At 35.7% G+C, this 16,119-nt stretch overlaps 1 protein-coding gene and 1 non-coding gene across 8 annotated transcripts in view; both read right to left on the reverse strand.

Moving 5' to 3' along the window:
• TLR7 (toll like receptor 7) overlaps positions 1 to 7,737 on the reverse strand; it is a 31,484-nt gene extending 23,747 nt beyond the window's left edge. For 2 of the 7 annotated variants that reach the window (XR_011163337.1, XM_069062984.1), the window contains exons 1-2: positions 5,605 to 7,509; positions 5,102 to 5,247 (exon numbers count right to left, since the gene is read on the reverse strand). Coding sequence is in view for 5 of the 7 variants with exons in the window: in XM_069062984.1 (XP_068919085.1) it covers positions 5,102 to 5,104 (3 nt within the window). In the remaining 2 variants the exon portion in view is untranslated. Of the gene's footprint in view, positions 1 to 5,101; positions 5,248 to 5,604; positions 7,510 to 7,587 lie in introns of those variants that run through there. The other 5 variants (XM_069062983.1, XM_069062985.1, XM_069062982.1 and 2 more) reach the window with 5 other exon arrangements.
• A 1,880-nt stretch (positions 7,738 to 9,617) lies between these two features.
• Positions 9,618 to 9,724, reverse strand: LOC138142079 (U6 spliceosomal RNA). Its single transcript, XR_011163340.1, has one exon. It is a non-coding gene; the product is annotated as a U6 spliceosomal RNA (small nuclear RNA).
• Positions 9,725 to 16,119: the final 6,395 nt, after the last annotated feature.

The raw sequence follows: 16,119 nt of genomic DNA on the forward strand, positions 1-16,119 counted from the left end.
GAAGAAGAGAAGAAAGAAAAAAGAAGGAAAGGAAGGAAGGAAATTAATGCTCTCGTCTATATGCCCCACTAATTTATTGTTTGATAATTCATAGGGACTTTGACAAGCTCTTGCTTTATAATTGTTATATCACTTATCATCAAAGTTTCACAAGTCTGAGTCCCCTTGGGTCTATAGATGTAGGGACGTAATTTGAAGAACTTTCTGAGCTATAACCTAGTCAACAGATGGCAAAAGTGAAATGAGGTTAAGTGGTCTGGGTCATGAACCAAATTAGAGGAAGAATAAGAGTTAGGTCTGATTTGTCTTCTTATTTGTTCCTTGTATTTGTAGGTTCATAGCTCTAGAGCTGGAAGGGGTCTCAGTGGTCATATGGTCCAAACTCATTTTTTAGATGAGGAAACCGAGGCCCAACATAGTTAAATGATTTTCCCAGGTAAGCATTAGAAGTAGTCTTTTAATCCAATTTCTTGGATTCCTTAGTGAGCAAAGGTTAATGCATTTCTTTGATTCTTCAAAATGAATTCTATTTAGCTGTAATTCTCCTCAAATTACAAATGTAGTTTATTATTTAAAAAATGTGCCATTCGCAAAGTTTGTTCACCAATAATTTTGAAATGCTTGCTCTCAAATGCAATATGCAGTATGATGTATGAGACTATGTAAAAGGTTCAACTTTTATCAGTTACTGATGAAAGTCAGGTTATGTCTGATAAACATCCATATCTGGCCCAGATCAGGACCTAGAAAGCTCATCATTAAGTATGATACTTGGATGAGAGTTGAAATCCTTGACCCTGAGTTGGACCTGCCCCAGGGCTACCTGGTATCTAGCCCCAAGGCTGCACACTGACAGTCCCTTCACTGTGGTTAAGTATCTGGTTTCCCAAGCATCGGTTCAGAAGGAGGTTGCTAAGGGTTCATTTAGTAAGCAAAACGAACCCAGTATATGACTATCTTCTCTGTGAAGTAATTATCTAGAAAACCAAAATGTTCTCCCTCTTAAAATTATTTTGTAGTATTATACACTTTGAATTTATTTTATCAGTTTTATACTAGTGAATGCAAGTTCCTTGAAGTCCAGGACTCTTCTGTTGTTATCTTCCTGTTTTCAGCTTGTCACAAAGTAAGCTCTTTAATAAAGAAAAACAAATAGTGCAAGAATGTGGATGGCTTCTTGTGCTATCTAAGAAGCTACACTGGTCCAATACTGGCTAACTGCTGAAAAAGCTGCAGTCAGCTCATGAATGCAGTGGGATATTACATAAGGAACAAGAAAGACAGAGACTTCAGAGTAATATTGGAAGATCTGTATGAAGTAATATATAGTAAAATATAGTGAATAAAGTAGAATCAAATGATCAATATACATCTTTATAACTAGGTGCTTAATAATTTGGTTGTTGATTGATTGCAACTCTAACTTTTAATGGCAACAAGACTCAGGTTAAAAACATTAAATGACACTAGTATTAACTCAGTCATCCACATGTCCTTTATTTTAAGAAATAAAAACTGCCAAAGTTATAAGGATGCAAAACTAATGGTCACAATCATTCTTTTATCCTGCTTTGCTTAACTATTTAGTTAAGAGGACTTAACATTAATGTGTTGGAAAAATTATCAATAAAATTAAGGAAAGGATAAGAGGAAAGTAGGGAGGAAAGAAGAGGAAGGCAAGGAAAGAAGAAAGCAAAAGGATAATGTAGGGAAGAAGCAAGCATTTATTAATCCTTGTGCCAGGTATCATGCAAAGTACTTGCACTATTATCTTATTTGATCCTCACAACAACTCTGAGAAATAGATACTTTATTAGTCCTATTTTACAGTTGAGGAAACTAAGGCAGAGTGACTTGCCCACTGGGGCCCCTTCCATCTCTAGAGCTATGAACCTACAAATACAAGACATTATTTCTCAGTTCATAAGGACTCAGAATTTTGAAAAGGTGATAGGGCTTTCTGGAGGAAGGGTGCTGAATTGGAAAGAAGACTTGGGTTCAAGTCTTATTCTTTTGCTATGTGACCTTAGAAAAGTCACCTAACTTCTCAGCACCTCAGGATGTAATACTTGCACTACCTTTCTCACAGTGTTACTGTGAGAATTAAGTGAAATATTACATAAAGCACCTGGAAACCATAAAACTCTGCATAAATTCAAGCAATTCTTATTACTGGAGAATGGAAAGTATTTCAGGTTGGACTGATGGCAAAGTATAGCCATTGGATTAGTGACTGTGTGAGGAATGGTGAGATGGATTTGAAAATCAGAAGACCTGTATTTGAATCCTGGCTCCACTCGCTAGTTGTGTGACTGTGGATAAGTCATTTCTCTGCTTGGATCCTCTGTTTCTGCATCTGTAATATGAGGATAATAATACCTACCTCACACAGCTGTGATGAGGAAAACATGTTGTAAACCTTAAAGTCTTTTAGAAATATGAATATTCTTAGAAGATATGAATAGAAATTAGCAGATGAGGTAGTAAAAGTACCAGGTGGACAATGGATGGAAAACTGTGAATATTCTGCCATCTAAACATTTTATACAAAATGATTAGAATTCATGGGTGGGGAAGCTGGGGCCTGAAGGCTCCACATGGTCTTCTAAATGCCCAAGTGTGGCCTTTTGATTGATTCAGCTGCACTTAAGGATTTAGAAGGCTACATGTGGCCTTTAGCCCCAGGTTCCCCACCCCTGGATTAGATAAATGTCTGTTCTTTTCATTGCTAAGTAAGCACTTTGAATAAGAGAAGAGGCTATAGATATGTGGTATTTTTATACTTCTCTAACTGTTGTGACTAGTAGATTTCCCTGAAGGAGAGAAACAACTGCTATTCTTTCTCTGATGGAGGGAAAAAATAAAATGGAACCCAAACCTCTTCCCTTTTTATAAATATTGAAATATATAGCAGGAACCTTACTATCTCATAAGTAAATGTATTTAATTTTTGCACATTGACAATTGGTTTAAAAAAGTCTCACTTTTGCCTATTTTTGTTTAGCATCTGTCTCTCTGTAACTTCCAGCTTTTAAATTTTTTACTCTTCCCACCCTTGGGAACCACATAACACAAATTTAACTAACCTACTTCTAACACAACAGCCCTTAAAATATTTGAAAATTATTATCATACTTTTTTTAAGATAAATTTTTTTTCTAAACTAAATAGCCTCTCTTCCCTCAAAGAGGCCACTTGATGAGACCATGATTTGAAATTAGGAAGACTAATTCAAATCTTGTCTCAAAATGCCTATTATCTGTATGACTCTGGACAAGTCACTTAACTTGCAGATTAAAAGTATATCGTGCTTATATATTTTTTTTCTGCTGTTAAATATTTAACAGCACACTCTGGCTAATCTGGTCAGGTAAGATACACAAAAGAGTTTTTGAAGAAGGCAACCTAATAAGTCAGTCCAAACTTAATATTCTGATTTAATATAGTAAGAGCACATGTAAGTAATAACATACACATCTAGGGGGGAAATCCAGACCAAAATTGAATAGCTTTTGTAATAAACTTTTCTAAGCTTTATGAAATTTTAAAAAATCAAATTACTTCATTTAAAATAATCTATGTTTATTTAATTTCACTCCACCTGTGTGTGTGTGTGTGTGTGTGTTGGAGGATCATCATTAGCTGTAAACTTTTATCAATCATTGCCTAGGCATAGGGTACTGTGCTAGGTACTATATCCACCCACACATACATATATATCTATACATGTAAATATTTTTTCAGACACAAATATTAAATTATATTTACATTTTGGGGAAGAAGGAGCACCAGAATTGGTACAGGGAGAAGTTCCCTCTGTCAATTCAGATTAATACATGCTCTGCAACTTTTAGTCTTAGAGATTTGCTTGGGACATGAAAAAGTTAAGATACTTGCCTATGGTCATATATTTTGTATCAGAGTTAGGATTTGAACTCAAGTCTTCTTAATTCCAACCCAGTTGATAGACTTAGTCATTACATTATGATTCTAAGGGTAGGGGGAGAAAATAAGAGGGTGGGAAGAGAGAGAAAGAGATGAGAGGGTGTGTGTGTGTGTGTGTGTGTGTGTGTGTGTAAGAGAGAGAAAGAGTTATGTTAAGCAATTTCCTTTTTTGAGATGTAGATTTGATATTCTTTCAGAAACCTTTGGGACCCTCTCTTTTAGAGTAAAATGGAGCATTGACCAATATCTGTAATACATTCATTTCTGTTTACAAATCAGAATGCATTTTCTATATGCTCTGATATATGTCTAATTACAGGTAAAAACGTGACCAGATATTTGATTGGATGCATAGTTTAAAAAAATGAAACAAACATCACTGCCCCCCTTTTTTGCCATTCTTGACTCGTGATCTGTATATGTATACACATGTGTATGTATACACACACATGTATATCCTAGGTGCCCCAAAAGTTTTGGTCCAGTTTTAAACTATTAAACTATATATAACTATTAAAACTATATAATTATACTAAAATTATTTTATATACATATTTGTGTGAATATAGATACGTATATCTAAATATGTACATACATATATGTGTGTTTGTGTATCTGTTTTGTTTGTCACAGACATGATATTGCAAAAGTGTACAGTTTTGAGATATTAAAACTATATATAAATATATTAAAACTGAATATAGCTATGTAAATTATATACATATACAAATTCAAGCTTACAACTACACTAAGATTTTTGGGACACCCTGTGCCCTGAGGGGAATATGAGTATACACTTATAGAAAACATTTAGATATGCTGCACATTTTTACCAGGTATCATACTAAATTCTCAGATGTACAAAGCAACAACATTTTGAAATCTGGAGGGTTAAAAACAAGAGGAAGGTAATGTGGTCATTTATAAAGATTATTTCTTCTACTTCAAACTCTATTCTTAAGCTGAATTCACATTCATTCTAGCAGAAATTTAGAATAAGCAACTATTCTCTGCCTCTTGATTGATCTTGGGTTAAAAAAAAAAAGAGCAAACCACAGACAAATCATTTAACACAACACAACCAAATTATAAAATATTCAACAAAGCATTTCCAAAACATTTTCTTTTTTCTTAGGAAGCTAGAGTTTGGTCCTACCATTTTTGGTCTTTTTTTTTCAAAGAAGGATGTAACGTTCTCACTGGAGGAAACCTGGACGTCAAAGAAACAGAGATCAGCCTGACATCGGTCCAGTAGCTTTAGTTAAAAGTAAAGAAAAGGAAAAGCATCAGGTTGTACTGTCCCTGGGGGGATAAAAAAAAAAAAGCTTTGCTGTCTTCACTAAAATTTTTCAAAAAGTACTGCTGATTATTATTGAATATACTATTAATAGTATGAACTTCCTTACAGTCATTATAGGCTAGAAACCCATTTTCTTTTCAGAACATCATTTAAAGAAATTATTAAAATTCTTACTTCCCTACTGTTCTTTCCAGGAATTTTCATTGGAGAGAGATATTTTTTTTCTCATTAGGCTTCATTCTACTCTAATATTTTTTTCTGTGTGTGTGTATATATATATATACACATATATATTTCCAGTTTACAGACTGACAATTCAAATGAGAAGTAATATTCATCCATATCAATGTTGAAAATACCTTTAGTGTTTTCTCTCTGCTTCTGCAGGCTCCAAAGACAATGAGTTTCCATGGAATAAAGGAAAATCGATGCAACATGGGAAGGAAGTGAAAGAAAGATTAAATAGGAGGAAGTGTACACTTAAAGAGTAGACAGTGCGAGACCCGAAGTTTTGCAGAAGTACAAAGTTTCCTTTGTTTTCTGCTCATTTAATTGTGGTTCAGAAACAAAACAAAACAACCCACCATTTAAATCAAAACAATGGAAAAATATCAGTTTAAGAGAATGCTCATTGGAATATGTTACCCTGCTTCTCTTCCTGAGGTTGCTTTTATACATTCCTGTTCTGTCTCTGTGTGTTGTCTTGCTTTCTAACTGATACCTCGTAGGTCCTGCTGGTCTGGACCAACAAAACAAAGCACCAAACCCCCCCAAAAAGAAACCAGTTAGTTCAGTCACTTCAGTGAAGAACCATACATACTGTTACTTAGAACTTTTTGAAAAAGGAGGTTATATTGTATGCTCAATACCTTTCATTTGTCACTTAGCACATATTACCTGTAGTATTATTTATGATTTTAAGCCTCCATCCTGACTCCCTCTTGAGATTGTAAATCCTTCCAAGTCTTCTACTTCTTTGTATCTCAGGCTATATAGCTCAGCGTCCCACTCACTTATCCATTTGAAAAAAAAAATAAGTACTGACTATGCTGACATATTTTGTGAGGCACCAGAGGAGAAAAAGTGCTCAGTAAATGGTGGTGATGATTATCAGTACTAGTAATGGATAAGTACCATATGGAGTACTTATACTCTAGGAACTAGTACTGGATAAGCACTGTTAGGGGAATGGGATTCCGGTTCCAGTCACACCAGCGTTGCTATATGGCTATGATTAAATCATTTTATTTGTCTGCTTCATCTGTCAAATAAAGGACTAGTGGACTAGGGCAGAGGTTCTTAACCTGGTGTCTTGAACTTTTTTTCATAATCTTATTCATATATTTCATAACTTATTCAATATAATGCATTTTATTCTATGCTTAAAAACAAAACAAGGCATTATTCTCAGGGGTCCATAGGCTTCAGCAGACTGCCAAAGCTTCCCATGACAGAAAAGGCTGAGAATCCCTGGACTAGTGGGTTTCTAGTTCTGATGCTACATGGTGATATAATTCAGTCAGATATCTGATCAATTCAGGGACTGGGGGCAGGGGAGAATATTTAAAAAAAAAATCAATTGAACTGACATTGTTTGGTCTCAAGTGATTTTTAACTGAGAAGAAAAATACCAGCCTACATTTTTGACTCAAAAACTTCCTCTTCTTTAGATGAATTCAGCAAACTTATTAGCATCATGCAGTAACATACCATTCTCCTGAGTGCGAGATGTTATATTATCCTACTTTTAATTACAGATGAATGAATAAAACATTTATTAAGCACTTACTGTATTTATAAAGCACTCTGCTAAGCTCTGGTGATGCAAAGAGACTGTTCTACAATCCCAGTTTTTAAGAAGCTCACATTGTAATGAAAGAGACAATACATATGGAAGATTTTATCTACAAGTCAGATGGAAAGGTCCCATGGTCTTTTAGGGAGCAGCAGTGAAGCAGACATTAATGTCTGATAAAATCCTATCAGTTTCTGATGTTGAACCATTTAATAGTGCCAAGGACCTTGGTGCAATAACTTTCTTTTTAAGTCTTCAAAAGATGTAGTTGTATCATCTACAGGAACTGTTGCCAGGCTATGGCTACACAAGGTGCTGTGACTTCCCAGGGGGATGGCTTTGGGGACTGTGGTAGAAGCATGTCGATTTCCAAGACTCTTAGGTTCAGAATCTTGAGCTATCTCTCAGAGTTTGAGGGGAAATAGTGGTCAAAGCCGTAGTGGTTGCCTGGCTTGTCTTTCCATCCCACCCACCCTCCCTGAAAACCCTTATCCCTTCCCTCTCCTCCCCTCTCCCCACACTTTGCTTCTTAGATTGACTTTCCTACCTTCCATGTGGCAGTTAGTAGTTGAGGATGATGAGTGACCCCTCCTTCACAAGAATTGCTTCCCCAGATGATGAATGTGAGGGCTAGTGTGGAACCAGGACCGGTAGATAAGACTAGGGGATGCTGCTATACTCTGGGCTCCTGTGACTATCTGTCTAAAGGTTGGAGTAGGTCAGCAGTTGTTACATGGGGAAGATAGTCCCTCCCAGTCCCTCCCACCTCTTCACAATCATTTCTTCCCTCAATAATGTCTGTAGGGGTTGGGCTAGAAGCAAGTCAAAAAAAGTATAAAATTTTTTTGAAAATCTGATTGTGACATCAAGAGACCTGCTTTTAACATAAAAAATTGTTATTTAGAAAATGCAAAGAAAAAGGGGGGTATGGTTAAATCCCATTGTGTTTCAAAACTTTATATTACAACTTTTCAAGGTGCCAACAAATATTTAGCAGTTATGGAACCTGTATTATATTACTTTTTAATTTTAATTACTATTTAATGCTGTTATTCTAGTCACATATTGCACAAATTTCCCATTTCGTGACACCATCTAAATGGACTTCCTTCTGTTGACCTTTAAGAAATAAAGGAACATTCTGGTTCCTCAGAGCATCTTTGAAATAAATGAAGCTAGCTGGACAGACAATGTGATTTCCAGTCCCAGACCAGGGCTTCACTTGGCATCATGTCTCCTCACATTCCCTAGACCCCACCCTTGAACCCTACATTCCCAAATGACAAGAAGGAGCAGAAAAGAGGAGCGGCTCTTGGTTAGTATGCCCAGGGAGAAGGTCTATCACACTAATTTTTTTTAAATGGTCATTTAAAGAAAAACAAACCAAAAACCAAAGCCTTCTAAAGCAAGTTTATATAATCAAAGAGATTATCTAGGCAATTCTGGTCTGAAAATCAGAACCTTGGCCCTTTCACATATTAATTGTATGACTCTGGGCAGTGACTAAACTCTGGGCCAAGTCTCCTCATTTGTAAAATGTTGAGTTTGAACTAGATGGCCTTTGAGTTCCTAAGTCTATGATCCTCTGTTCATATGAGCTCATCTTTCCTCACCACTCCTTTTTGCTGTATTAACTCAGCCTGAGAGAAGACTTACAGTATAATTTACAAAGATAATAAATCTCAGTTCTTTCCTCTTTTGCATATCTAGACTGCAATGAAAGACATAAGAATGTAATCTCCTGAAAATCATATCATTAACATCTTTCCCATCTATTTATGGAATCATAAGGTCATAAAACTGGGAGAGATCTTACAAGATCATCAGGTTAGAGAATAACTTGTGAAATGACAGCAACCTTGTAAAGAAAAACAACTTTAAAAGACTTAAGAACTCTGATCAATGCAATGATCAACCATGATTCCAAAAGTACCAGTGACGAGCATGCTGATAACAGAGTGGTGACATACATTTTTGGACATGGCCATCGTGGGCATTTGTTTATCTGATTACACATATTTGGCACAGAAACATTTATTTTCTTTCCAGTGGAGTGGAGTCAGGGAAATGGGAGAGAGGCATTAGGGACAGGATTTTTAAAAATGAGAAGAAAATGCAGGAAGGTCAGAAATAATCATAGACAAGAAGGACAGCTTTAAAATCTATAGGTTGAATTTATACTTAGAAAAACAACTCTTTCTCACAGAAGTTTACAATTTCACGTAAAATCTCCTTCTGTTCTATAATCTCCATGGAGCTGATTATTTTATTTGGTGTTGGTTAAATGCATAATTTAAAAAACAAGGAAACAACATAATCTCCTCAAAACAAAACAAAGCCAACCAACAAAACACCAGAGCAAAGTCATCTGGTCCAGTCCTTTTGGGTTATCTTCAGGTTGATGCTTAAACAACGTAGGGCAGAGCTGTGTTTGAAGGTAGTCTGTTCCATTTTTTTCTCACTCTTATGGTCAAAACATTCTTCATTGTGCCCAGTTCTCCTAGATGGCAGAGTCCATGATAGGGATAATAACAATAACAAGCACAATGACTAACATTTTCTTCCTTTTTTTCTTTTTTAAATATGGAATGCTTCACGAATTTGCATGTCATCCTTGTGCAAGGCCCATGCTAATCTTCTCTGTATCGTTCCAATTTTAGTATATGTGCTGCCGAAGCGAGCACTGACTAACATTTTCTTGAAAAAAATGTATTGATATATTGTTAAATCACCTGGATTTCCCCCATATTCTCATCCTTTTCCAGAGAATCATCACATATAGCAAAGAACTTTTTAAAAGGGAGAGGAAAAAATTCAGCAAAACTAATCAATACATTGAAACATATCTGATGTAACATGCAATATTCCATAACCAGGAATGATCTTCTACCTCCTCTCCTCCAACCACTGGAGGAAGGGTAGCAAAGGAATGGGTTAAGGAGGTGTCTTTTTATATATACTCTTCCATTAATCAAAGTTGATCTTCGTAATTTTGAGATATTCATATTTTAAATTTGTATTTATTTTATTTTTAATTTGTGGAATAATAGAAACATTTCCATAACATAGTATAATAAAAAGGTTGCACATGAAACTGCAAATCTATTGTGTACAACTTACTATTCCTTTTAAATATATAAAAAAGTTATCATGTAAATTTCTTTTTTTTTTCTTCCTTTCTTCCTCCCCACCCTCCATGGCTATCACTCGACACAAATATGTATGTATATGTAGAATCATTTTATACATACTTGTATTTATCAGTTCTTTCTCTGTATGCAGATAGCATCTTCCTTCATATGTCCTTTGTAGTTAATTTGGGTATTTATAACAGGCAAAATGATTTTTTCACTCAAAGTTGTTCTTAAAACAATATTCATTTTTGTTTGTTTTGTGGTTGTTTCCTTCTATGTTGTTATAATCAGTGTGTATAGTATTTTCCTGGCTCTGCTTACTTCACTTTTCATCAGTTCATATGTCTTTCCATACTTTTATGTATTCATTCATTACTAATGTTTCCATAGAGCTTTTTTTTTTTTTTTCACTATTGCCTTCTGAGATAGGTATTTCAGGGATTGTTATCTCCATTTTACAGATATGGAAACCAAGGGTGAGAGGAACCTACCACCAGACAGTCACATAGTTGGAAATGGAACTTAAAATCACATCTTATGGCTCCAAGCTCTCTGCTTTTTTTTTAATGAATTAATTTTTTTAATGAACAAAAGTCTATTTTAAGTCTATTTTATCTCTTTATCTCTGCCCTGCCTTGGGGGGAAAAAGAAAAACAAGATCCTTGTAACAAATATATGTAGTCAAATAAAGCAAATTCCCACATAGGCCATGTATACACACACACATATATGTAAATATATAGTATGTGTATGCATATATGCACATATAAATATATAGTATGTGTTTATGTATGCATAACATCCACCATGCCAAGCTGCCTCTTCAAGCGCTCATTACTTTCTAACCAAGTTTTTCAAATAACAGTTATACATTGTAGCTTTCAGAAGATGAGTATTTTTAACTTGCTAGCTATACTATTAACTGCTCACATTTATATACTGCTTTATAGTTTGTAAAGCAGTTTCCTTACAAACCTGTAAATACATGTGAAATTACTCCCATTTCAAAGCGAAGTGGATTGGTTTCATAGTATGTAAGCAGCTGGCCCTGTACTTGAACTCAGGCCCCCTGACTCCAAATCTAGTGTTCTTTCTTTAAAAAAAAGTGTTCTGTGCTCTTAAAAACAACATCACTGTCCCTTTCCAATGACACCCTTAGAACCCTTCCTTATAACAAGTACAATCAAGAAAAACACTGACCATGTCTGAAACATCAGCACATTGGTCGGGCAGCTATTGTCCCGGCTATTGTCCACCAGCTCTTGGTGGAGGGGAGGGAGACTCGCCTCACTCTCAACTTTTCTGAAGTCAGGATTGTTATTGTTGTTCAGTCATATCTGACTTTTCATGACCCTTTTTGGGAGGTTTTCTTAACAAAGATGTTGGAGTAGTTTGCCATTTCCTTCTGGGGCTCCTTTTACAGATGAGGAAACTGAGGCAAACAGGGTTAAGTGACTTGCCCAAGGTCACACAGCTAGTAAAATGTCTAAGGCAGGATTTGAACTCATGAAGGGGAGTCTTCCAGATTCCAAGTCCACTTCTCTATCCATTTTGCCACCTAGTCACTAATTCATTGATTAGAATTCTGAAGTCCTTCAGTGTTGTTTTCCTTTACATTATTGTAGCCATTGTTTTTTATTTGTCGCTGGTTTTATTTGTTTTGCTGTACATCAAATTTCTTTGAGATTTCAGGTGCCCTTTCCACAAATAATAATAATAGGATTTTGCATTATAGTTTGCGAAGTAATTTACATGCACTATCTAATATAAGCTAAATTTCAGAAAGGATATTTAAAAATTTATGAGGAAGTAAACTGAAGTTAAGATATGAAAAAGCAGAGTATTAAAGTCTCAAACTTATAGGTAAAATAGAACTAAAAGGCTATTTCACCAATAAAAATGAAAATGAGAGAGTAGCTGAAATAGCTAGGCCATTAACATAAGCCACTATCTATTGATCCCAATGGACTAACATAAAACAAAATATTCAAAGGTCTCATAATTTTGCATTGCTTCAAATCCTTATAATTTAGAGCAGTTTTATTTCATTCCGCAATCTTTGAAGGTATGTGTTATTTATTCTTCATTATTTAATGTGACAACTGTGTCTTTGACTTGTTTTCCCTTTTTGATAGAGCAACACTATTTATGAGTGTCAACTATAATTCATATAAAACCGAGAAGTTGTAAACAACTGCCTAGAATTCTCTAGAAATCCTTTGGAAAGTCATATAAATCATTATATCCAGGGTCAGCCATGAGACCTTCAGTTATTTAAATTCCAATTTTGTCATCATTAAAACAATTTTCTTGTACTCATAGTATTATGAAGAAATTACTTTGTGAGGCTAGGTGAGGGGGCTCATGACTGGGGGAAGTGTAATTCAGAATATCTGAGTAAAAGCCAAAGGAAGGAAAAACAAACTCTTTTTTTTTATTGGAATATACTGTAGACCAGAAGTTTCAAACAGAGGACCTGACCTAGGTTAAAATGTACTTCAAAAATTTTTTAAAAAATAAATAAAACTATGAAAAAATATAGATAATATTGTACTTTTAAACTAAGTAAATAAAGCAAATCCTGAAGACATACTTGTGTCTGGTTTAGTAGCACCCCCCTCCCCTATTTCTATTTGAGTTTGAAATCACTGGGCTAGATGTTCCTTCCAGCTCTAAATCTTTGATCCTGAAAAGTTTGAAAAACTATTTTCCTCACCAAATTGGTAACTAGTCATGTATATTACTCAAATATTTTCTTTCTTAAAAAAATGTATAAATACCTAGGGTAGGTCCTGCCCTTCACAATGCAGATTGTGAAGGCAGCATTTCAATGTGATTTAAAGAACACATTTATATATAATTTTCATATTTTAAAAAACTGGTCTTAATAATTTATCATCTCCCCCCCCCCTTACTGCTTCTTAAACTCAAAGCAAAAGTCACACTCTATTTAACACCATAAGTTTCGCTTCTCTGTAAAATGAAAGCTCTGAAGATGTCCTTGACAGGAAATGCAAACTCATTTTAAAAAAAGCCTATTTTTGTCAAGAGCTAGTCCAAAGAACAGGGTAGAATTGGTTAGAAGATCCCATAGGGAACATTGGCTTTGAAGAAGGCCACTGGTAGGAAGCATCAAATATATGACCTTAAGAGAACTGATTAAAGTCAACAGGATAGAATTTGTTTAGTTTCCCTATTATGCTTAAATCAGATTGTTATTATGAAAGACTTCCCAGGTCCTATGTGGATATATTGACTGTGGGACATTTATATCTCTATACTTGGAGTGTTGACTAGCCCCCTAGATTTAGTTGTTGTTTAGTCATTTTTCAAGTCATGTCTGGCTCTCTGTGACCCCATTTGGGGTATTCTTGGGTAAGATACTTGAGTGGTTTTCCATTCCTTCTCCAGCTCATTTTACTGATCGGGAAACTGAGAAAATGGGGTTAAGTGACTTATTTAGGATCATACAGCTAGTAAGTGTCTCAAGACAGATTTGAACTCAGAAAGATGAGGCTCAGTACTCTGTCCACTGTACCACCCTGATTTAGAATCAAGGTTTAAATCCTAACTCTGACACTGACAGCTTGTGTGTCCATAGGCAAGTCACATTGATGGGGTGCTTGGGTGTCTGTGCTTGAACCCCAGTTTATAAAATTATATGTTTGCAAAATCATATTTCTCCCTAGCCTCAAATCTCCCCAGCCTCAGAGCATTATCTCTGCCCCTTTCCCCTGCTAGCATTCTGTTTAGCAACCATTCATGGAATGTTTATCTCCATTTAGTATAATAACCAGCTGTACCTATGAATCCTTCACTGGGCTATCTATGAGTAACTCCTTAGACCATTATACACATCCTGGATCCCTCGTTAGCTTGGGACATATGTTTAATCCCAACACCCATCTTGTCAAACAGAACATTGAGGGTGGCAGACTGGGCACTTCTCAGTCAGCCCTGACTGCTAGTTGACTTAGTGACCTTTCAAGCCTAAAACCACACCTCCAGATAGTCCCCACCTTGGGCTATTTCCCAATGAATTATGGGCAATACACCTGTGCAGTTGATATTAAAAGTGCATGTTCCTTTAAGAACTGACCACTCCTTAACTCCTCCCTAATCCCACCCTTACTCACCTAGTTAGCATAATTGGCACAGGTTATACTATGGATTATTCTATAAAAATTTTAATTCTACCCCTTTAAGGTTGCAGGTTCCCTAAGACCTCCTGCCCACTGTATAGTGTAACAATAAACTTTTACCAACTTTACTCAGAATGCTTGAGCCTGTGAATTCATTCCAGACTGCCCACCAAGGGACTCTAGTCATTGGGGTCCCCCAAACTCCTATCCTCCCTCATCAACATGACCACTCTGAGCCCTGAGTTCTTTAGCTGCAAAATGAGGAGGTTGGACTATGTTGTCTCCAAGGTTCCTTCCAGTGTGATCCCATGATGCTTGACAGGATGGATGACTGCCCTGACCAACATGGCACTCATTTTCCAAGCAAGATTTCTCAGAGCACTGCAGGTGTGATCATGAAACATGTGTTAAATGCTCAGCAAGCTGTGTCCCTAATTTCTTCACTTGTAAAATGTGTTTCATGATATCCATAGTACCTACCTCATGGGATTGTGGGAAGGCTCAAATCAGTACTTTGCAAACCTTAAATTGCTAAATAAATATTAATTACCATTATTATGACTAGGCCCCCATTAGTACAAATAACAAATGTGAAGTGATTGCATTATTCAAATCTGTACTGCACATTTCCATTAGGCTGGAACTAATGACCGTATTATACATAGTTATAACTTCAAATGGTATGGATTAGAATGTGTGTTACTACACTAAGCAGTATTCATTATCTGCCTTATTTGTACTGATTAAGACCTAGTTGTACTTGAAATCTAATGTTTAGCAAACAGTGCTTGGCGTATAGTAGGTACTTAATAAATGTTGATTGATTATTGTTTCATTGATTGCTTCATTTGATAATTTCAAGGAATTCAACAACAATGGAATCTAATGCTTCCATATAGAAAGTAGGTGATATCTCCTTTTAGTTCTACTTGGAAATGAAGTTCCTTAAAGGTAAGCTTCAGACAATCAAGCTAATGGAACTAGCTTATTTTCATGATATTTTCATTTCGCAGGAAGAGATGACATTTGTAGAACATTTTAAGGTTTCCTAAGCTCTTTAAATAGATAAACAACAACAAATCTTTGGAGGTATGGGTGCCACTATTATCCCCATCTTACAGATAAGGAAACTGAGGTTCAGAGGTTGAGTGATCAAGGCCACAGAGCTAAGAAGTGTCTAAGGTAGGATTCAAACCAGTTTCTTGACTCCAAGTCCATCAATCATTTCTTCCTTAGTCATTCTGCAATGTGAGACAGTGGAAAGAATGCCGACCTGACTTTCATTCTGATCTTATCACTAAGAAGTATTGGGCGAACCACATTTCTCCAGATTTCAATTTTCCTTTGCAAAATGAGTAGTTTAACTTAATGATCTCTAAGATCTTTTATAGCACTAAAATTGTACTAGTCTAAGTATTTCTTGGATATATAGTAGGCACTGAGGGATATAAAAGCAACAGACATAGCCGCTACATTGTAACCATTTTCCCTTGCCTCTTCTTTATGATAGTTTACCCCATTCTGTTTCTCTCTATCTCCTCTCATTATATTCCTCTCTCACCTCTTAATTTCACCTTTCTTTTCCCTGTTTACCTTCTCAAGCTTCTCTTGCTTCTTGTATCTGAATGTCAAATTTTCTATTCAACTCTGGTTTTTTCAGCAAGAATGCTTGAAAGTCCTCTATTCCACTGAATGACCATATTTTCCCCTGAAACATGATACTCAGTTTTGCTGGATAGGTGATTCTTGGTTTTAATCCCAGCTCCTTTGACCTCCGGAATATCATATTCCAAGCCCTACAAT

This window comes from Petaurus breviceps, unplaced genomic scaffold (assembly GCF_028583685.1).
Source record: "Petaurus breviceps papuanus isolate PSGF00001 unplaced genomic scaffold, PetGlider_PUasm1.0 90515, whole genome shotgun sequence".
NCBI classification, from domain to species: domain Eukaryota; kingdom Metazoa; phylum Chordata; class Mammalia; order Diprotodontia; family Petauridae; genus Petaurus; species Petaurus breviceps.